Source organism: Harpia harpyja, chromosome 5, assembly GCF_026419915.1.
Source record: "Harpia harpyja isolate bHarHar1 chromosome 5, bHarHar1 primary haplotype, whole genome shotgun sequence".
NCBI lineage: Eukaryota > Metazoa > Chordata > Aves > Accipitriformes > Accipitridae > Harpia > Harpia harpyja.
The window spans coordinates 36,209,882-36,234,185 of record NC_068944.1 but is presented as its reverse complement, the minus strand read 5'-3'; the positions used below and the strand labels follow the sequence as shown (position 1 = coordinate 36,234,185).

The 24,304-nt window shown below is 36.5% G+C and overlaps 1 protein-coding gene across 1 annotated transcript in view; it reads right to left on the bottom strand.

Moving 5' to 3' along the window:
* RP1 (RP1 axonemal microtubule associated) overlaps positions 1-24,304 on the bottom strand; it is a 117,939-nt gene that overhangs the window by 54,466 nt on the left and 39,169 nt on the right. The window contains exons 14-23 of the mRNA XM_052788298.1: positions 24,039-24,154; positions 21,900-22,061; positions 21,035-21,247; positions 19,739-19,916; positions 17,924-18,055; positions 11,674-11,876; positions 7,333-7,422; positions 4,497-4,629; positions 4,076-4,227; positions 1,634-1,788 (exon numbers count right to left, since the gene is read on the bottom strand). Of these exons, the coding sequence (XP_052644258.1) occupies positions 1,634-1,788; positions 4,076-4,227; positions 4,497-4,629; positions 7,333-7,422; positions 11,674-11,876; positions 17,924-18,055; positions 19,739-19,916; positions 21,035-21,247; positions 21,900-22,061; positions 24,039-24,154 (1,534 nt within the window). The remainder of the gene's footprint in view (positions 1-1,633; positions 1,789-4,075; positions 4,228-4,496; positions 4,630-7,332; positions 7,423-11,673; positions 11,877-17,923; positions 18,056-19,738; positions 19,917-21,034; positions 21,248-21,899; positions 22,062-24,038; positions 24,155-24,304) is intronic.

Sequence of the window (24,304 nt, the reverse complement as noted above, 5' to 3'; positions counted from 1 at the left end):
TATTAGACAACTACTTATTTTTATCACTTCTGCTAAAACCTGACCACACAGGTATCTTCTGCAATCCTAAATGCTAAAAAGTATCAGCCTGTAACTAACAAATACTGTATAATTGAAATTGAAATTGTTGTTGGATATTCAGAAGCTAATATCAGTTTTTTAAGTCAGATAAAATGCTGATGTCTCCTTGGCTAAATGGGAAAAAATACAGCATTTTGTTCATACCCTCTATCATAAAATATCAATGTAAAATAAAGCTGTGAGGCATAAATTAGAGAGATTTCTGAAGAGCAAAAACTTCCCCCCTCCTTGAATAGAGCACAGTGTTTCAGCTTTACATTTTGGCCAACATGGAAGCTACCCCTGACCCCCACCACTGATCTATTTTAACTAACTTAAAAATTTTTTCAGTGGCAGTGTTTCCTTGTAGAAAAGTTAGGAATGAAAAAAACCTCTCTCTGTTTCTTCTTGACCATGTCTGTCACTGGCTAATTTTGGCTGATCAACATCTGGCATTAATTATCACAGAATTAATACAGCAAAGTGCCCTGACATGCATCATTCCTAACCTGTGTTGTCCTGACGTGCATCGTCCCTAAGCCCTGTTACCCACTGGAGGACAGCTGTGACACAGAGTTGATTTTTCAGGATTGACGTAGGCAGCTGGCCTGATTTCTCTGTCAAACTTCCGTTAGGAAATTTTACCTATATTTTTTTAGAAAGGTAGCAACCACAGCTAGCAGCAAGAGCTGGTCTGCATCCAAATCTACTCCAGAGAAATCCTAAGTCTTATGCTACTTTTTAAAAACCTGTTACTGATTGAAGAAAGATCTCAGTTTTAGAGTTTTATCGAGGTGAGACGGCATTTTTATTCCTGTTTTTGACGATGTGACACCAAGAGTTGCAAGAAGCTGTTCAAGGTTATGTAAAAAAATCATAAAAATCCAGACAAAATAAGTAGGCACCCTGCATTTGTTGAATATTATTAATTAAATATTATTAATACTAGTGCCTTCTCAGATGGTCACATTGTTTCTCTACACTTCCTTCATTTCACTCAAATGATGCACATACCCATGAGAGAGACTGCAAGACTGGAAACTCCAGATGTGGGATTACCATAAAATTTTTTCAAACATGCAAAACACAATGTTTATCAATTGATTTTTAGGATGCTGGTTTAATAACTTAAATGGAAGGACCACAAAATAATTCTGACTTTTGGCATCACATTTGTGTCTCTGGCAATGCTGTTGTTCATAAAGAGAGTGAATGCTACTTCTGGATGGCAAATCTGTTTTCTTTCCCATTTAGAAATACACTTAATTTAGAATCTTTTTGTGTGCTTTATCTTCCCTTCCTGAATAGGTAAGTCACACTTGTAGCACTGATCCTTGCATGATAAGGCTGCACTGTACAATTTAGTAAAAAAGCCACAATATAAGCATTTAACCTTTGCTATGGACTATACAGCATATTAACTCAAGCAATCTGTTCTGGAACACATTTTGTGGATTTTATGAAACTGCAAAATAGTCCAAATTTACCTTTCCCTGGAAAATTAATATTTAGTACATTAATTGGCATAATACTGTTAGTGACACATATTTAAGAACATTTTTGTAAAAACTACCTTTCACAATTGAAAACATACTCCGAATTGTTCTCAGCTTCTCTGACAATGACTTTATCACAGTACCAATACTGGGACTTGGCACCAGCCTCACAGCGCAACAGCACCTTCTGCAGCTCTCCAAGAGATACAGCTTCCACTTCAAAAGCATTGACCTAGAAGACAGAGGAGACAGCACTCCGCAATCTGCAACCACTAAGTCAGTCTGAAAGTTGAAGTATTTTAAAAGCCGATTAACTCTCACAATGTACAGTTTCCCACTGTTTTTAATGACAGCTGGATTGTCAAAGTGTTTGGATCTGAAAAGTTAAACATCTTTTGATTGTGTATCAGAGTAAATGAGAAAACACAGCTAAAATCAGACTGCAGTAATAATCCCAAATAAATTGGTTTTTCAGCCATCATCCAAAATGCTGCACAGAACCCTTCACTATTGTTTCAATACCTCACCATTTACAATTATTCTTCTCTAGGTAAGAACAAGTTAAAGCTATTATTTCCTTTATTGGTATTTATTTAAAATACAGACTTTCTCATCCTTTTCTCTTTTTGCTCTCACCTCTTCTATTTACATTTTATTCTGCTCTAAGAGACTAAAATCTGACATGCCACTTTCCCCTTCTTATTCATTTAGGCTTGAGCTTACAGTTGGCAAGTTTGTTTTCATAGGAGCATGAATCTGATCAGGTGAAAGGTTCAGGCTGGTAATTTTCTGTCACAATAAAAAGCATATAGCTTTCTCTCTCTAAACGTAACGGTCCAGGTCACACTTCTCAGTGAAAGGAAAATAAAGAAAAGAACTGCATTGGAAAATTCATATCTGTAAAGTTCTCAGTCCTTAGTAAATGGCAGAATTGAGATTGACTGTGCAACTTTAGTTCTCCCTTGTGTATATGTAATATATGATCACAAGCTATTCTCTCTGATGGATCCCTTGCCTCAAATTGTGCACAGGCAGGACTGCAGCTTTTTAATACTTCTTTTTATCTTCATTATCTTGATGACTCTATGCATTATTTACCACAACCGCCCAAACAGTTCAGTGAAGCAGAACTGATTTCCCCAGTGACTTCACTTTTGCACTTTTTCCACAGAACCCCAGTTTTCTGCAAACGCTGAGATCTATTTTTCAAAAGGCCATCTTCATAATATTTCATTTTACCTATATAGTTAAAGTACAGAGATTATTGTCAAAAGCTGTCAAGTTGCAAAGTAGTATGGTTGCTCAACTGAGAAACAGAGGGGTTAATTTATCAGCATATTTAGCATTTCAAAGAGCTTACTATGTCCGGAGCAGAATTCTCTTTGAACAAACCTCAGTTACAGCTATGGTTGGTCGGAAAAGTTAAACTGGTTATGCAGCAAAACAGAAGCATACAAAAAGTGTTCACCCAGGGAAGCTTTACTTTAAGTGATTTGCCCAATATCATGTAGCATATCCGGGGCAGGGATTAAATGAATTTTTTCAAGTCAGCATTCAACTGCTTTTGTCATAAAATGATATATGCCAGGCCCTGCGCTGCTGCTGCATACAATCCACTGTCTCAGTCACCCATTTCCATAAAAAAGTGCACTTTGAGCCACCACCCTTAACCCCTGTATAAATAATATGCTGAATTTACTATCAGTTTGGCTAGAATAATTCCCCCAGAAAACTCCACTTAAATTCTGAATTTCAACTGGAATAGAACTTTATATCTAATACATTAGTAATGGTATAAAACATATATTTTAAAATAGTATAGATACCTCTGAAGTTTCCCAGTGGGTTATTTTTATGCTTAGCATTTTAGATACTGCTTTTTATTTTGTGATGAAGTATTCCACTAACAGCTTGATACCATTTGTTAGACATACAAGTGTTAGTTCTCAATAGCTCACAAAGGAAGAAACAGGCTTAATAGAAGGTCATAAGAAGGCTAGTGGCAGAGCTAAGATTAAATTCAGTAGTTCCTGAAATTCAACTATACACTACCGCAGAAAGCCAGGATGATGTATACTTTACTTATGGAGGGGATTGGAGGTAATTGAAAGAAAAATTAATTTAAATCTGCCCTGCATTAATCACAATATTGTACTACTATACATTAAAAGAAATACATAACGAACAGTCCTACTAAGATCTGGAATCGTGGAATGATTTCTGTGCAGTGCTTTGGAATCAGCTGTACTCATTAAAACTTGACAGGATATGTTTTATATTCACAGGCAGCTCTTCTCATCATCCTATGGGGGGGTCTTCGTATAATTTTTCTCCCCCTTTTCCTACCTGTGTTTTTACTCATTCTAGTTATTCCTGGATTAGTATAAAATTATTTTCCTTAGTTCTTAAAAATTATTTTTCTAAATCTCTGATCTTTTTATTAGGAACCTGTTAAAACCAGTAAAAGTTACCTAGTTAGTTACATTTATACAGCTAAGCAAGTCATTTTTTAGACTTACCATTCCTCTCTGAAATGTCACTGGCATACCAGATTTATGCAGAAGTCTTAGACCAGAATCTCCTCTTTTTCCATAGATACACAGATAAACTGCAGAATCTGTATCAGCTTGCTCCATGTCACCAGTGTAGACATGAACATGGTATAAAACAGCTTCCAAAAATAACCAAAAGAAGAAAATACATGTATAATCACAAATCATTTTACTTGCCACTCTAGCTTAATGGAAACAATGCCAGAACATTTGATTTGCAATTAATTTGCTGGAATATTCTCCAGAAATCAGTCTAACTATCTGTTTTTAAGATTGCTAAGACCACATGTATGAATATACAGCAGATGTAATAAAATGCAGATGACATTAATACTGAAAACCAGGTAACTGATATACATGTAACTGTGCAACTGAAGTACACACATACTTGGATAGATAGGTTTTCCAGCTTCCACTGCTGGAAGTTCACAGAGAAAATCTCTATCATCATGATTCTTTGACAACCATGTGTTTGCTGGAAAATTCAGTGTTTTCTTGCTCTTTAGATGTTGCAGTGTCACCTAGAGAAGAAGCAATTCCAACTATGACTCAGTTCACTCTTTCCAGTGCTTTGCTTCTCAAAAGCAAAACCTATTTTTCTGTATCTTCTCTTCTATCTCAGAAAACAATAACATGATGAGTAAATATGACATATAAAACTGCAGTATGAAAACATTTTTATTTTGGCCACTACTTTGCAACTTGCCTCCTCACTAGAAAGGATCTTTATTCACACCCGTGGTATTGCAGCTGAAACTGCCAGCCTCTATTCTTTGAATATGCCTTGGACTTTAAAATTATCTTATTCTTGGAACAAAAAAAGTCTGTAATTGAAATTTCCTTTTTTGCCATAAGAAATGTCACCAATTCTGATTTCTGTTAGTGAACCACCTCTATGTAACATTATCTGGAGTACTGAAGACTGAAAACTTTCTGGTAAGTGAGGTTAGGTGAGACTGAGCTTTTGGAAGATGTGGAAAGATTGACACATTTTTATATTAAAATGAAAACAGGATGAAACTCATCATCTATATCCTTCTGAACTTTGGCAAGGAGAGGATATGTTGAAATCGTAAATCAATTTGTATTATATTTGGCTTTTCTGCAGAACAAAAGAAAACCTGGGTACCAGTGCCCTCTATTTATTCCTCTGAAGACAGAATTCAAATTCTCAAGCTATTTGCCACCATACCTTATGATATCTGTCTTACTCATGTCCTATAACTAAAGCAGTTTTTCCTCTCTTTTATGGGAGCAGTTTTTTCTTGGTCTTTGTCCTGGTTTCGGCTGGGATAGAGTTAATTGTCTTCCTAGTAGTTGGTATAGTGTTATGTTTTGGGTTCAGTATGAGAAGAATGTTGATAACACACTAATGTTTTCAGTTGTTGCTAAGCAGTGTTTAGACTAAGTCAAAGATTTTTCAGCTTCTCATGCCCAGCCAGCAAGAAGGGTGGAGGGGCACAAGAAGTTGGGAGGGGACACAGCCAGGGCAGCTGACCCAAACTGGCCAATGGGGTATTCCATACCATGTGATGTCATGCCCAGTATATAAACTGGGGGGAGTGGGGGTGGAGGGAATCCCCATTTGGGAACTAACTGGGCATTGGTTGGCTGGTGGTGAGCAATTGCATTGTGCATCACTTGTAAATTCCAATTCTTTTATTATTATTGTCATTTTAATATTGTTATTATTATCATTATTAGTTTCTTCCTTTCTGTTCTATTCAACTGTTCTTATCTCAACCCATGATCTTTACCTTTTTCCCTCTGACTCTCTCCCCCATCACCCTGGGGGGGGGGTGGAGTGAGTGAGCGGCTGTGTTGTGCTTAGTTGCTGGCTGGGGTTAAACCACGACAGTCTTGAATTACAGCAATGCTTACAACAGCTTTTCCATAGGCCTTCACTAGCAAAAGGAAATCAGTGCCAAAAAATTGTCTTTCTGCAGTTGTGTTTTGAATGGGCATATAGTATGCACAAGCCTTGCAAACAAAATTATGGAAACAAGTATTCACATTCAAATTCTAACACTTAGGAAATTAGGACAATATATGCTTTTATCTCACTTTTCCAATAAAATATTATTTTAAGTAAAACAAACACTTCTTTTAACACCAAAGTATGTATTTATTCTAACATTAAATTAACTTTTGCAGCAGTGATTCCTAATCTCTAATGTTTATTGGCAGAGCTCCCCCTGCTGATTCATAACAATCGCAAATATTAACTGCTTTGTCAGAAAAACACAGCTTTCAACCTCATTTATTTCTTTCTGTGAAAATAAATATTTGAAATCCCAGGGTTACCCTATGAAATTTGGACCAAAATGTTAAAAAAATATTTTGTAACCACCAGAATGGAAAGTAAGATTCTTGCAACCATTTGAGCAACTGAAATATTTATACTTCCATTCAGTTTTGGTACAGTTACAGTTAAGGGCTTTGGGTTAATGTCAAAATCTGTTATTACTGTGTAATTCTGGTTGTCTAAATCAGGCTTTTTAAGATGAATTAAAAGCTGAAGGATAACCTTGTGTCTTTTACAGGTTCAAAATAAGAAACAGAAGACAAATACTTATGTGCAATTTTGAAATAAATCTTACATGGGGATCAGTGTTAGCAAGAATTTAGTATGAATTTAATCTGGTGAACATCCCTAAATATCATGACAAAAATAGAGTCAAAACAGAAGCAGAAAAGAAGAATTCATTCACCAAAATGAAAAAAAAAAAAAAAAAAAAGCCGTTTCTTTTTCCCTGAAAATGGTCGCAATTGTGAGCTATATTTGGGCCAATTAGGACTAGCCTACTCTTAAGCAAAATTTGTTCATTCTTCACATGTATTTGCCATGGGATAATTGTTTCTCCATCATTTTCAATTTTTCATAGCTGGAATTTATAGCTAGAATCTTCCTAACACACACTGAAGAGTACAGGCAAGCTTTCAGAAAGCAAAACTTGGTAGAACCCATCCATATACTAAAATTGGTATCTATGAACTACATGAATTAGGAATAATTACAAAATAATGCCACATATTTCCAGCTCTCAGGAGATTAACTGTATGAGTGCTTTTGTCATCTCTAAAGCAACCTAAGAAGACAAAACAATAAGAACATATCACAATCAGCATTTTTGATTTATGAAGCTGTGGCTTCATGAAAAGACGGGCTTTTAGTTCGTATAAAAATTATTAAAGCAGAAAAAAATCACCATAAAAAATCTCACCCTTTGTAAGTTCCACTCTGACTGTTCATTCAGTAGCTCATCAAGTTCAATTCTTATCTTGTAGATATTCCCAATGTTTTTTATTTTAACCTGAATAAAGCCAGAACAATAAAACATATAACTATAGACAAAAATATATATAATGTATACTTTAAACTTGTGCGATAGAGGCTGCATGCAGATTAAGTAAGGCCATGCCTTGCAAACTAAAACTGTATCCAATTCATGATTAAAAGATATTTCAGTCTCAGGCTCCCACTCATATGGAAGAAGCAGTATCCTAATTGCAAGCACAGGGCTATGAATTCCATGCTTAAAACTGTTAGAGCCTTCAGGACATCTTGAAAAAAAAAACCAACCCTAAACATTTCCGTTCCCATATTTTTAATCATCACATGTGAAATAACTCAAAATTCCTGTTCTCATTTATGCACATTTTGCCATTCATTCAATTTGGGCTGCATTTCTGGAAAAAATATAGCTACATCACATGGTGGCACGGGGTGGGGGGTGCGTGGAGGTACATAAAACTGCATCTTTATTTTTGCAATTGGCTCCAGACTTCTCTGAACCACTGTAGCATCTGAGTAATGGCACACAACATTTGACTGGCAGATTTTGGATTATAGGATCGGGATTTGACCAGATTATAGCCTAGTAAAATCACAATGCTTGCCAGGGAAATGATTTGGCACATACTTGAACTCTTCAAAGTTTGAAAAGTAAAAAACATTGGTGAGGGCTATTCATGAGAGAAATGTGGAATACAAAATTAAATCCACTAAACAGGTCACAAATCTTTCATAATGCAGCACAGCAACATGACCATAAACCCTAGTATGTCAAAGTGAAGAATATAAAACTTTTGGACACCTTAAAGAATAAGCTCTCAAAAGCTGGCAGAACATCTGCAAAACTTTGAAAATTACTGATACTATCTTCATTTTCTGACTATGATTTGCATTCATTTGCACTTTCAAGCATTATATGTGCTCTTACTTATGAAATCTACTCTATGCAACCTTATCCTATCCCACTTATCTGGGATTTATTTGAAGTTTAACCATTATTTAAAGTGGGCATAAATCATTTTAGATAATTTGTAATGTACTGCTAGGAAAGGAAAAGTAAGTGCATTATCATATTATTTCTCAAATAATAATTCTATTAATAAAATGTTGGTAACAGCCTATTCCACTCCATCATTTACATCCAAAAAAGCTATTTACACTGTACAAAAATTATTTTCTTTTCATTCTCTTAGAAACACTTACTAGTATATTATCCACTAGTTCTTTACTTTTTTTAATAAAAAGTCTTCTCTTTTCAGAGGCCAGAATTGCCTCAGTTCCTACATCAGCTTTTAGCTGTCTCTTTGTGCTTTTGTATAACAAACTTCTATTACAGTCACAGTGTTACCATGCTTTAGTCAAAGATTTCTAGAAGCAAACAACTTTTACCCTTGATTTCCCTAACATTGAAATGCACTCAGTAAATCACAATGGTTGTTTGAGAAAGAATCTGGGGAATTCACACCTGTATTTATATTGGTATAGTTGCTACATCGACCTGAATTTCATTAACAAAATAAATGCTAACTCCAGGCTTGCAACACTGGTGTAACAATATGGTTCCTGTCTTTTCCATCAACTTAAGAAAATAGCTTTGTTCTGTGGAGTCAGATTCTGATATCCTTGCTTATGCTGCATAATATTTCTCTCTATAAGTAGTCTTGTTAGAGGTAACTTGGAGACTTTGGGATTAAAGCAGTAGTAAAGTAAGGGCATGTATAGAGCTCAACTGAAAAAACAACCATTGTCATTTCCCACATTTCACAAGCAAACCAACCTATTTCTCGAGTAATATGAGATACTCTCTTCTCATTCACAGAGCTCGTGTTCACTGAATATACACTGCTGTTATGTTGTCTGTTTGTTCTAATGAATTCCTCTTTAGGCTTTTGGTTAAAAAAAAAAAGTTGTATGATCATGCCATGTACCAATACAAAACATAAATGTACTGAACTTTGTCAGAATGCAAAGAGTGACTTCTACCTAAAACAAGTGGAGGTGTCCTAGAAGCAGCCCTCTGGTATCCTTCTTGATTTTTCTCATTCACAGTCTTAGAAAGGATCAAACAGACAATGACTACTCACATGGGTGAGGTAAGAGAGGGAAGGTCACATATGAATGGTTTTCATTTCTCAAGATAATTCTACTCAAACTATAGTTTTTCATATTTGTGCATACTGCTGATAAAGCGAAAGGTTAAAGAAAACTGACTCCAAATTGCCTGATTATTATAGGCTTTCAGAAGATGTTTTCTTCCTAGAACTCCCAGCCCGACCTATGATTGATTACTTTTAAAAATAAAATTTATTATTTTCTGCTCTAGAAAATATCAGTGAAACCATGTTAAGCTCAAAGATGTAAATGATAAAAAGATGTAATTTTTTTTTTAAGTAAGTCTTTGTCCTGGTTTCAGCTGGGGTAGAGTTAACTGTCTTCCTAGTAGCTGGTACAATGCTATGTTTTGAGTTCAGTATGCGAAGAATGTTGATAACACGGATGTTTTCAGTTGTTGCTCAGTAGTGTTTAGACTAAAGTCAAGGATTTTTCAGCTTCTCATCCCCAGCCAGCGAGAAAGCTGGAGGGGCACAAGAAGTTGGCACAGGACACAGCCAGGGCACCTGACCCAAACTGGCCAACGGGGTATTCCATACCATGGGACGTCCCATCGAGTGTAGGAATGGGGAAGTGGGGGCAGGGAATCGCTGCTCAGGGACTAGCTGGGTGTCAGTCGGCGGGTGGTGAGCAATTGCACTGCGCATCATTTGTACATTCCAATCCTTTCATTACTACTGTTGTCATTTTATTAGTGTTATCATTATCATTATTAGTTTCTTCTTTTCTGTTCTATTAAACCGTTCTTATCTCAACCCACGGGTTTTCCTTCTTTTCCCGATTTTCTCCCCCATCCCACTGGGTGGGGGGGAGTGAGTGAGCGGCTGCGTGGTGTTTAGCTGCTGGCTGGGGTTAAACCACGACAGTCTTGCATTCCTATCCTCATTTCAAGACTTATCCTGCTAAACAAGTACTGGATAAAGTTTAAAGGTAAAAGAAAAAAAGCGAGCTCTTACTCATAGGCTTTTTCTTTGTGGATTTATGTACTGCAGACTAAAGAGTGAAAAGCACTTTGGTGACATTTGCTGTTTCATGCCTGAAAGCAATAGTGTCAGCGCGATGTAAAGAATCATAGTAGTAGCCCCAGGTGCTGAAAGATTCTGCTCTTTCACAAGATCAATATCCACAGCACAGAGCCATAATGGACAATATCTATTTTAGAGAAGAAGAATTGGTCCATCTCTTAAGAATGTATGCATTAGCATTGCAAACTTACCATTACCCAACGTTGCTTATAAATTATTCACTAATTAGGAGAACAGGATTCCCCATGGATCATAATATATAGCCTACAGGCTTAGAAAATGAACATTACAGTTGGTTATCTTCCTGCCTATGCCCTATTCATAGAGAGTATAATTATTAATATTATTGACAGTAACAATCTTGGTTTGTGCCAAGATTGTATTAGAAGACTTGATGAGTGCAGAAAAAAAATTTGCACAAAATGTGAAAAATATAACTTCTTTAGTTAGATGAAAAGCAATGTGTTACATGCATCTCAGACAGAAAGATTTAAGCAAAACAGAAGTTTTAGCCCCTTTGGTAATTTCTTCTCAGCCTACCTAGACGTAATTTCCTTATTACAATAGAGGTGGGGTTATTCTTAAATAATAGCAGAACTCTTTGTGTTTTCATGACATAACAACATGTAGATTTTATTGGGCTTTTAGTCATTCCAACGGTAAAGATTCTGGCATTTCAGCAATTTATAATATGGCAGCTGAAAAAGGTTTTTCTTCTTTAACTGAACCAGTTCCACAGTATACATTTTATAGTATGCTTTGAAAACTGTATGCATGAAGATTTCATTACTAAAGATCCCTAAATGATATACAAGTCTTACATCAGACATGGGTTGTTTAGCAGTGGATAGTTTCTAAAGCTAGTTTCCAATCAATTACCTTAAAGAAATCAATTTACTCCTGCAGTTGTCCCATTTAGGCTACTATATGAGGGAGAGGGGGTTAAAAGAAAAAGCATTTCCTCTGTTGCTAACTATATGCACCAAGCTGATTTAATGCAGAATTCATAGAGATTAAATAGAGATTTATTGTATGCAGTAAACATAGGAGAAAAACATTTTTTCTTTTTGCATGACAGAATAATCTTTGCAAAGGTACACATTAAAATAATGTTCTTAGCCTTCATTAGCTACCTGAAACTCATCCTCCTGCCTAGGAAGAACCAGCTGCTTTCTGTTGTCCTTGCTAAGACTTATTGGTCCAGATACTCCTCTGTCTCCATATATCCAGAGAATGACATTTGCTTCAGTTCCTGGATTTCCTGTCAGCATTGACACTTTCCATTCGTCATCTGAAGGAAGGGGACACTCACCACCTTGGGGATTTCTCATTTCCTCTGTGAAATACAGAACATTAGTGGGAGATGAAAATCGACATGAAACTGCCAGTCGCTGTTGTAACTTCAGCACATAAGGAGACCATAACAGAGAGGGGATTGTATTTTTTCATGGCAAGTGAGATAGTCTGAAAAGATTGATTTATGTCTCTTGTCTGGACTAAATTAGTTGAGCTACAAGAATCAACTGGAAAAGAACAAGAATCAACTGGAAAAGAACGAGTATCTCTCACATGCACTATCATCATATTATTCTTCATACATATTCTGGTGTAGAGTAAGGATGCTATGATGCAGAACTATGGCCATTAAATCGACATTTCTGGTTCCTTAGCCTGACATTTAGAAACGAGTAGAATTACTTGTAAATACTCCTCTAATGCCTGGTGTTGGGACATTATTAGCAGAATCACACGTCTGAGGATAGACACAATTTTCATTTCAAATGAAAAAAAATATTAAGGAATTTAACTTTCTTCGAGTTAAATATTAATTATATCCTGTAAAATACTCAAAAAAGAGCACAATATATCTTTGCCCAACAATAGAGTGCCAGCATTTGGGCTAAGGCAGGTTCTGCATGAATGAGACAATAGCAGCACAGTACCACTTTATGAATAAATTTCACAGCTTTAACAGCTGACCAAATATAATTTTGGAAAACGTCTTTCACTTTAGAATAACACCTGGTGATCTTTCACCTACCCTTAAGAGAAAAATATATATATGTATGCAAAGATGTCAAGTGGCACCTCTGCACATGAGATATGAAAAAATAGACTCTTGGGATGAAGGAATTTAGTTCTGAGTATTCTAATCAAAGTGGAGTTTACAAACATCAGATGTCTGGAACACTGCTTTTCAATAAGGAGACCATTGACCATAAAGTCTTCTTCAAAAGAGGGAGTCCTTGTCCCCAGGAATTTATAATCTGCTCTGACACAAGAAGCAGATATAAACCCAAAATTTGAAAAGATGAACCAACACATTTTCAATATGCTGTTTCCTGCAGGGATTCCCAAACTGCTCTTCATGAGGCCTTTTCATGCAACTGCAAAGAGACTTTTTAATATGCTAAACATAATGAATATAATCTGTGCTGCAGATTTTCTTTTGTATCCCCCCGCTCATTCTTCATCCATTAAGTAGCTTTCTATGAACCAAGCTTTTGGAGTCCAGAGGCTCCAAACACGTAATGGAATTCACTTACAATTTTGCAGATTTCATAAATAGCCACTGGTATGGATTGGTTGAAGAATTCCCAATGGATCACTATATATGTTCCTGCTGTACTACATACCTTGCTATCAGAACCCTTTGCTTTTTTATTTGCTTGATAAAAATACCTTACTAGGTTTCTCTGGCAGGGAGCTTTTCTCTTCACTTATTAAACTGCCTTTACTTCAAAGGAAAAAAAAAAGCAAAAAAACCCCCCAACATAAAAAAAACCCCAAACCAACAGAAAAACAAGTGATGCAAAAGCAGTCACTCACCACCAGCAGAATTATGCCCAGCTAGTCCCCGAGGAATAACTACTTTGGAAAAACTCCTCTCCAGTTTTATTGCTGAGCATGACAATATATGGTATGGAGTATCTCTTTGGTCCGTTGGGGTCAGCTTTCCTGGCTGTGTCCCCTCCCAGCCTTTTGCCATCGTCACCCCCACCTGCTCGCTGGGAGTGCAGAGTGAGAAACAGAGATGGACTCAGTGCTATGCAAGCACTGCTCAGCAACAGCTAAAACATCGCTGTGTTATCAACACTGCTTTGGTCACCAGGCTAAAACACAGCACCAGACAGACTGCTGTGAAGAAAATTAAGTCCATCCCACTCAAGACCAGTACAAATAATAAACAAAATAAAGGAATACCTATGACAGAAATTTGCAAAATTTATCTGACTGTGCTTTGTTGCTAGCACTGAAATATAAGTTTGAAGGCAAAGTGGAAAACAGTTTTGAATCCTTGAGGCTTGCTTCTTAATAAACTTTTACAAGCAACAAATTCCACATCCTGCTGAAACATCGCTGAAGCAAATTGGGTAAGTGAAGAACGATCGATTCAATACTGAGATATGGTCCTGATCTTCCCTTTAAATTTCCTCAAATGTCACTTTTATGATATTAAATAAATGTTTTTTTTCTTAAAAGTTGTACTCAAAAGGAATTATATAGTTGCTTGGATCATCAGGTTGCCCTATATGTTAAAACAACTTGGTAACTAAAGCACGGAACCTGAATTATGATCCACTAGCATTCAACTCTGAACTGATATGAAATAATTGCCTGAGGAATTGCAAAGGAATTAGGATCCAGTACAAAGTTCTTTAATAAATAAAGACTAACTTCTGAAATCAGAGGAAATTTCAGCCCTGGTAAAGAGTCTAAAGTTTGGTTAATCTATTTTTAGGAAATTCAAAACTGTAGTAGCATGACTTTTACAGCAGTGCTTCTAACAGGAGTAGTACGACTTTGGAATGGTTATAGTAATTTAGAAATAGTCAATAGTGTCATAATAATCACTGTTTTTATTGTATCCTTCATCACAACTGAGAGCAAGATATTCTGAAGAAAAAAGGAAATCCACACACGAAAAATAAAGCAAAAGGCAAATATCTTATCTTTACCCAAATAAAAACTTAATTACACTTGTCTTTCAGTGACTGAAATAAGAGAACTATAGCAAAGTAGTTGCTTTGGTATAATAAATATTTTTGAGAACTTGACTATATAACTTTCTGTAACTGTAGTTACCTAGCTCCTCACTTGTAACTCTGAAAGCTACAGTTCCTTCCAGCTATCTAAACCCACATCTTTCTTACAGCAAAGAGATGAAAATTTTCACAAAATGCACAGGTATTCAACAAACATAAAGAATCCCGGGCTGCTCCATATGCTTAGCACAAGAATTCCATACTCGGACTATTGCTACCCAAAGCAGCTACTGCAATCTCAAACTATCTCTTGAAAACAATCATAATGCCCAAACAATTCACAGGCTTGGAATGCTTTTTGCCTCGTAATTTACTGGCTTTTCTTACAAATGGAAATCAGTGGCATTGATTTGCTACAGGCCAAAAATATTCCAGTCTGTAAAGAGGATTTGATGGTTCCCTGCATTAGTCATGGGAGTTTACACACTTCATGACACCATGCTGTAAATCTATTGCAACAAAAATTCATTCTGATAGGCCTGCATGAGAATGAGGAAGTCACAATCCTGCACACAGTTTCATAAAAATAACTTTATTTTTTTATTTACTTATCCTAAATCTAAAGCAAAAAGAAAATTATCTTGTCCCAGAAGAACTTATGACTGAGTGACACTTTTGAAATGAACCATCAGAAAAATTAATCTCTAGAGCAGAAGCTTGGACAATACAGTTGATGCAATTTTATTACATCTTTTTGTATCATCATTTCCAATGTAAACCAAATGGAAATGAGATCAGATTTTACTTGTATCTTATTTTCTCTTGTAAGTAAAATATATTAAAAATTAATAGTAACTAGTATAGAAATCATTTATCAGCAATATAATTTGTGAATACCAAACCACAAAGATGTTCTCGACGTCACAGACTGCATTTGTGTCATGGAAGCCAATGACATCTGTCCCCTTGCTTTCACTGGCACACACAGACATGTTTTCACCATTGAAATTTAAACATGATTTGAGAAACACAAGGAACAAGCAAAGAGGAAATCCCCAATACCATGTCATTTGGAAAATCCCATAAGATTTGTGCATGCTTGCTAGTTGATACATAATATGACACATGTCTATATTTTCAGCAGGGCTGTTGGTTTTGGCTTGCTTTTGCAACTGGTAACAGAAGAGTAAAAAGGAGTTTAAAGAAACCCCATGATTTTTGGTTTGAGTTTTTAGTGTTTTCTGCTTCATTTACTTTATCCCTAGACTTTGTGGTCCTCTAACCATATATATGTTATTTCCCTTCTGTTTTGGGCAGCACATTTGATTGGTCTTGAGTCTATAATGTAGTGTTTTGCGTGCATTTTAGCTGACTTGTCTGTGACACTCACTCTAGTATCTCCATCCTGTGAGCTCTTAGGTAGAAGCTGGGACCTGCCATCATCCTTGTACAGTAAAAGAAGTTTCTTGAGGAACAGAGAACTCACACTGCAACAGGAGAAGCCCCAACTGCTCTAACACAGTTTTCAGTTTAATTAATCCTAAATCAGTTATCATTTGTGAAAACAACAAAAACACAACTACTGGTTCACAGACACAGACATAAAAAAGATGGCCTGGTCAGCCTAAGGGTTAATCTGCTCTGAGTTTGGATGCTAGGCGTACTGCTGGATTGTACACTCAATACAAACATCACCCTTTTTCGAATGTTAACTGGGAGCGAAAAAAGCAAATGAGTATTTAATGAATATCAGTTTAAAAATAAAGGCTCACCTCTGCATATCAAAAGTCAGTTACCTTTCAAGTATTCCAAGTGAAAATATCTTACTAAAGAACATTTTCTTTGAAGGGCAGAGTAACTTTGATATTTCTATTCATTTTGCATAAGCAGAGTCTACATTTATAAATGTGACAAATACTTCCTACTAAGTGCTATAGACTCTCTGTAACCAATTTCACGGCAGATATTGCTTCTATAAAAGGATCCTTTGTATCCAACCCTAAAAACATCCAGCTTCTTTGAAAACAGGTTTGATGGCTTGTGTATTGTTGCCATGGGTTTCAAATACAGCATACCTCACCAGTTGCTGACAACCCACGACACTTTGGGAAGGCTTTGTGACACAATGATACAACATGAAGTCTGATAGATTAGAACGGGAAAGCAGGTGTTTTGAGCTAAGAATGGAATCAACATTGACAGAAACAATTAACGGTAATTAATAATAACCCACACCTATGCTTTGAATTTAACCAGCATACTTTGGTTCAACTGAATTTATTTAAAATCCTTCCTGATACTTCACATTATACCCTATGAACAAGTATGCCATATTTGATGTCTTGTTCCCATTGCCAGACTTTTCATGTACACTTTGAAATTGCAGTCTGAGGACCAAGCTCAAAACCAAAGCAGCAACCCATCTGACTTATTTGCTACGTGAATGCCTTTGGGACTACCTCTACCCGATTAAGCATGTCTCCCGTAGTGGAAGCACTAATATAATCTTGTCTTTAAAGCTCACTCAAGGTAAGGGATATTTTTCCACCACGTGAACGTGCCTCAGTGTGCTGTGTGGAGCCCAGTAGTTCCCATTTATCCCATCTGCTTTTCATGGCAATGTGACACAATTCAGGCTGTGCAGACAGGGTCCTTGGATACATTGAAATAAGAGAGAGGCAGGAAGCAAACATGATCATCTCCACTCCTTAAGAGATGTATCATTCCCTGTTTTGTTTAGTTCCTTAGTCACACCTGCTTTGGTTACTAAGATGCTGAATATTCCTGTAAAATTTTTGAGTTGGGGAAATCATTGCCTTAGACCATTTATGCAATTTCTGTAGCTAAAGAAGAAAGTGGTTGTTTATTCTAGTAAAACACATCTGGTAGACTATCACTCCAGAAGCATGACCAGAACATTGTTTATCTATTCCTACCTGCCTAAATATAGGTATAAAGCTGGCATGCAATGCACCAAAACCTTACTCTTTCCCCCAGTGAATAAAAAAGCAGAAAACATAAGTGTGAGAGAGAGCAAAAATGAGAAATATTCCATTACTTTCAGTGAGCTTTGGATTGGGCTCTGTATCACATCGATCTCTTCATTTCCACAGAAATAGTCCTTATGATAGATGGCTAGTTACTTTAAAAAAAAAAAAGTAATGTGAAATTATTCAACAGTTTCATGCTGATTGTTGCCTTATGAAGAAAACACATTCCAATGCCCTTTTAAAAAACAATAACTGGTAATGTGTTTTATGTTGCATGTATGCATGCATAAGTCAATAGTCTAGAAAAGGTATTCATTGTCCTTCCTGAGATAAGTCACTGCAAACATGCATGGAGGGCAGACACAACATAATGCTATATCACAACTAGTTTGTAAACTGTTGCTTACTTGAGGGTGGAAAAGTTGAAAGGCTTTGAGATACTGGCTTCTGGGATTTTGCTGGTTGGAGCTGAGGTTCTCTGAAGTCTTTCTTCTCTTGATTGGGTGCTGCAGAAGTTCCCACAGGCTCTTCCCAGCCAACTAAAACAATGAAACGTAAATTCTGTCACCAGCTACAAATCATTTGCTTTTTCTTGCTTAGAAGCTTCCCGTATGTTCAGTGACAAACAGATCTCACAACTGTTCAACAGAGTGGACACGAAAATCTTTTCTCTATGTATTGCACAGCCACTAGCTATTATTAGCTTTTATTGTTAGCAGCATGCCACAAAAAGTGGAAGAAAATCTGGCATACCAATAAAAGCCCCTTTACTGCTTTGAAAATCTAAGTAACCATTTAACATTGATGTATGAATAAAATGATTTATTAAAATGTAGTTTTCCCCAAGATAAGCTTCTCTCTCCCCCCCCCAATGTTTCCTTTCTTAAGAGTGGGGATGCTGAAATGAAAACAGCTAGAGACCATTTCTGATAATATGAAGTGGCAAACAGACAATCTTCGTTGCTCTCATACAAAATACCAGCTCCTTTTATCTTCCTTTTACTGAGTAACAAGGATTCAGGAGAACTCAAGCCTGTAATGAAGTAACATTTAGCTTTATTTTAATGGCATCAGTAAGGCCTGCTTTGTTGAGAATTTCCACTGAAAATCCTGCCCTTCCAAAAAGTAACAAAGGAAAATACTTTCCTCATTTCTACAAGGACACAGTGACTGAAATATTCTTATCACCTTGTAGCAAGTAGGGACTTAATGGTAGGGATGCCATTACAGTGACTTTCATAATGCCTCTGTATATCTCGGTCACAATATACATAGAACAGTTAATAACAAGACTGGTTGTATGTTTTGATACTTTCCCTTTGCTGGTCAAAGCATTCAAAATGACTCTGTTCTGCCTGTATGTGGCAAAAAATCTGACCGAATTCTCAATTTCAAGCTGATGGCTAGTTTAGCATTTTCATGAGATGTTTCATTTCTTGGTCTCTGTGACTACATCCACCAGATAAGAATACAAGTACTATAATTCCACTGTTTTCTTCAGTTATAGTCCAAGTCAGCTGGCTATGTTTGGTAACCAACTGTTCACCAAATTAAAAACTTCATTCTCCTGAAGGAGAAGAGAAAAGCAGACAATCCAGTGACGGTGATCCAGAGTGTGCTGAGAGCTAATTTCTGAGTCCTGGCTAGTTGACTAGAACAGGTCAGCTCCCTAGTGAGGGCGCTTTCTGACTGCAATAGCTCTCAAAGCTGACTATGGGACAGAAGAATCACATAATCAATATACTAGTGGGGGAAGTACAATGTATTTCACACCATTAAAAAAGAAACTGAACACTGCCAAGCAGGCCCTCTCTTAAGTCTGCTACTTTTGCTATAAAATTGGGAAAGACTGTGGTATAGCTGACAGCAAGACAACATCTCCCAGGCTTCCATAATCTGTGGCCAGAATGGGGAATAGACCCAGGAAGTCAGCTCTATCTCTACCTTGTCACCTGTTTCGATTCTTATGTTCAAAAGTTTATTTGTTCAGTAAAGAAATAGATTTCTTCTGCATCATTTATTGTTATAAAAAGAAAGAAATGAAGAAAAATTAACTACATAGGAGAAATTAAGTGTGGGCACAATAAACTTTTCACCTTTAAAATTATTGAAACACAACAAAGGAAATAGTGTCAATCTAGCTTTTACTCTTTTGCTTTGAATTTGTCATTCAGAAACACTAATCACTAAAGCAAACCATAGAATATTAAGAAATTACATACATTTGATGACCTGTGGGTAGAAAAAAATGTTTCTCTCTCCAGTGTTAATGACTGGCTTAGTCTGGCCATCTGGCAGGAGACCAACATATATCCCTTTATTCCGCACTGATTCTAGACTTACAGATCCAGTTTCCAAATTCTTCTCAATTTTAAAGTGACAGTATTCATCACCTGTGCCCTAGGAAATTGAAAACAGAAATGTGAATTCAACAATTGAATTGATGTAGCTAGGCAAGTTGGATGTTTCTTAAGACTTATATATTATTAACTTCTATTAACATTTCAGATTAAGTTTAGGTTCTTCACAATGTCCTACATTATTACACACACACACACACACACATATATATACATATCTTGGCCTTGCTTATTCCTTTGCGACCAGAAACACTGATCACATAATCTGAGTAAGTGGAAGATCGCATGTGAAAGCATTCCAATTTCTGTTAAGATTTAGGCAAAGTCTAGGATATATTCAAAGGAGTTTCCCACTTAACCAACTTATATCTTCATTATTCATTACTGGGTTTTATCACCAGTTTACTTAGACTCAATACCACTTTAAACCCCTGAACGTGTTTGTGCTCTGCCACATTCAAAACAATTATATCAGTTCATATCAGCAAACAGACATAGGATTAGTAAACACTGAGTCTAATGAGCAAATACTAACGTCTCATTCTCTTTCTTGCTCTCAAATGTAAATGTGCAATAGCTAAATGCCTAGCAGGCAGAGAATATTATAGGTACAAAAATCAGAATATTTCAGTCATCCCCCAAGCCTAATTTTATTACTAAATATACAGGCTACTGGTGAGGTATTTCAAGAATAAACTCTATGTGGTTGCCTGATGAAGAAAAAAAAATCAGGTTCTTCATTTCAGACAAAACAGAATCATTTGTAAAAGCTAGGATGTCAACATCACTTCAACATCTTCCAAACTCACACCAGTATAACTGTGGTTGTTTAATATAAATTAAATTAGCACAGCAGAAACTTGACAGAGAGTCATTAGCTATCTAGCAACCAATAAATTTTAACTACATCCACATTCTCAATAGTTTAAAAATATAATCAGATCTTTACAATCAAGTGCCAAATAGGCATGGCAGCTTCTCTTGCTATATTTTTCTATCTTTCCTTCGGCAAGTGGAGGAAAAGATCTGAAAAATTTTAACTGTCAACAATGTTTTATCCCATTTTTATCCAAACAAGTAAAAGAAAAAAAATCTCTGTTATCACTGACAATTTACTCAAACTATCTGCGGAAAGAAATACAAACAAGAACTGCTTACTGTTCCATTACACTGATCATCTTTGATCTTCAGATACATTCTTGGGTTTCTCACACTTTCAAACATGCAGACTCCAGAGCCAATTTTATGCACCTTCCAGTAGGATTCCTGCTGCTGCTGACCTGCTCCGCTGCAGGTCCCATCAGCTCTAAGAGACAGAGCCTGGCAGAGACTTGTGTTGAGCAGAATGATGGCACCATGGTGAAACACACCCTTCAGATCAGAGACAAGAAATCCTTTGTGAATAGCCCAGCTTTTCTCCTTATTAAACTTTGCCATTTGTGTTGTTCATACCAATTTATTTTAAGCACTTATTAATGCATTTCCATGTATAAAATGTAAATTAGTAAGTCCCAAGTAATTCAAGTATACCTCCAGCCTTTGAATATTTGCTGCTTTCTGTGCAGACACTAACCTGGACAGTGGAAATCCTTCCCTAGTCCACAGCTTCCCTGCTTTTTATTGTTCAGCAGCACGCGGCACAACATCCAGAGCGCAAGGAGTGTGGCAAGTTAAGGGGCTTGTTCTCTTTTCACATTAAGTAATTTCCCAGGCAGCTCTCCTGTACGTACCTACCTTCCAACTTTTGGAAGGATTACTAAAAAGTTTAGAGGCACATCGTTTCTGGGTAACAGCCCACCCTATTTGCACGTACCGGGGGCAGCATCAGCATCGCTCGCCCCAGGAGAGTGGTAAAGGAGAACAAGTCTCCAGTGCCGCCCACCTGTTAAACTGTGGTTTCGCTCCACCTGGTGGGAGAGGATCCCTCTTCAGCTCGCAATCCTTTGACATTCAATTAGCTACAATCGACTTTGTAACAGTAAATTTTAGAAGAGTCTTCTAAAGTTCCCTCTGCTCACCTTACCTTGACATGCACAACAAATTCTTTGGAAAGTCCAGCATATCCTGTTGTTTCATCAGCTACTTGTCCTTGAAGATTGAACATAACAGTGTGACCTGGGTTCCTGGCCGACTCGAGAATGGCACAACCATTTGGTTGAAGGTGAACACAGAGCTCACAGCACGTCTTGTCTTTGCTCTAGCATAGTCAAAGTGGGAATAAGAAATTATATGAACTATATGGTGAAATCCAAAATAGAGAGTATCACAATATAGTTTCCATATTGTTCGCGTTCCCACAATGCTACCAGTCTAGTATGAAAACATCTTTATATTTTTCAGATTTGCAGTCCTAACACTTAAGTCCTAAAATTGTGGATTCCGTGGAATTTCAAAGCACAGAAACAGTTCATCTCAAGATGACACAGATCTGAGGATAACATGAAAGATACCTGGGTGCCTCAAATGGAGAGAGTTAGAGTCACAGCCTACAAACATGGCAAAGTAGTACAAACCTGACATAGTCAGGAAATGAACTACAGTAATTCTCCACCACCAGCCCTCCTTCTTTTGCCCCTGTGTTTGTCCTCATTCATTTACCCTGTTCTCAGAGAAAACACTTAAGGATTCAGAAGTTTTACATGAAAGGGTAAAGCAACACGCTATCCACGCTTGCCTGTTTAGTTTTGCAGACTCCATGATCCCATTGTATAGAAGACACAATATACAAAATACATATTCAAATACTTTATCAACTCCATTATCATTCTCATATTTAAATAAAACTAGGATTCTAATAAATGTAAAATTTTAATAATCAGACCAATAATTTAAAAGACTTCTGGCTTACATAATTTAACATGTTTTCGGCATTTTTAAGACTTCAGAGAATCAATATTTCTAGAGAAAATTTTCATTTCCAAGGCATTAACCTCTGAAGAAAAAGCTTCATACTCAAAAAAATTGTCTATCAGTTTCAATATACCTTCAAAAGTAAAGGAAAAATTGTATGGATTTTAGAAGTGGTTGTGAAACAAGTGAGCCAGCATGTCCTCAAAGTATAATTGTGTATCGTAAGGTCAATTGCAATTTTTGTATTGCCTTTTTGGTTTACATTTACCTATCTTCATTCCAAGGACCTCAGAAAGTTTTAAATGATAACATTTTTCACATTCCCTGGAAAAAGGAACATCTTGTGTAACTAAAAAGAAGAAAATTGAGAACCAGATTTTCCATAGGTTGCTCAAAATCATAAAGCGTGTCAGTAGGAAAGCAGAAAAGAGAAAGTCCAAATTTAAGTACCCAGATAATAACCTCTCTGTAGTAAGATATACTGCAATGTGACAGACTGCAAGGGGTTCTTTGTATCAGAATCACACTAATGAACATGAACACTAGAAAGTCCTGCAAGAAGGTCTGACAGTTTGCCTGGCAGCCTGACGCTATCACCACTGAGAAAGCTAACTCTACTGAGAATACACTATTCCCACTAAGGTCAATGCACATCATATAAAAGAGGAATGGCACCACCTTTGACTATGAAATTATCCACTGGATAAATAAGGGGAAGAAGTCGAAAAAGTGAAAGGGAAACAGCTTCTTCCCTCATCAGTAGAAAAGTTTCATCAGAAAGAACTAACCTCTACAACTCCATTTGCCTACTTCTATACTGCAAGTGCTGAGAAAGAAAGGCAATAGTAAGACTTTGAAGATGGGATGAAACAAATCAAAATTAATCAAAACAAATCTGGAATGTATCAGTTGGCTTATGACAGGCATGTTACTTAGAAAAAGACACAAAGGAAAAATGGGCATTTAAAATCAATCCTTAGAATTTATATTTATCCAAAAAAGAGGCGATATTAGGGGATTCCAAGTACCTTGTCAACATGTGGCAAGCCGATATAAATTACAGCTTGGAATGGCCTAGAATTCCTGCATCAAATCATTTAGTCTATTAAAAAAATCCTACCAAAGAGTAAAAGTAAACTATGAAAAAACAAAGCCCTACGTCTAAATTTGCCCACTCATTGGCAATTTCCTGGGTTCAGTTTTGCAATTCTTGACTCCTTATCTGACTGGAAGCACAATTATCTATTAGATTAAAACCAGCTTTATTTTTAATCAAACAATGACATGTAATTATGAAGCAGAATTCAGTAACAACATTTCCTACCTTTCCAATTACATGGCCATTGACAAGAGCAAGAGCAAGACGTGGCATCTGATGACTGCTGAATATACATATATTTCTCCTCTTGACATTTACATCAAAAAGACCTAAGAGTTAAATGAAAAAAATGTTAGAAGTATGAAAGAATATTAATTCATATTTGCATTTAATTACAATCGATGATTTATCATTTTCAAGGGAAAAGAATTAATTAAGTGTTTAACTTAACAGTTTGACCTCTCTGATCAATGAATCCT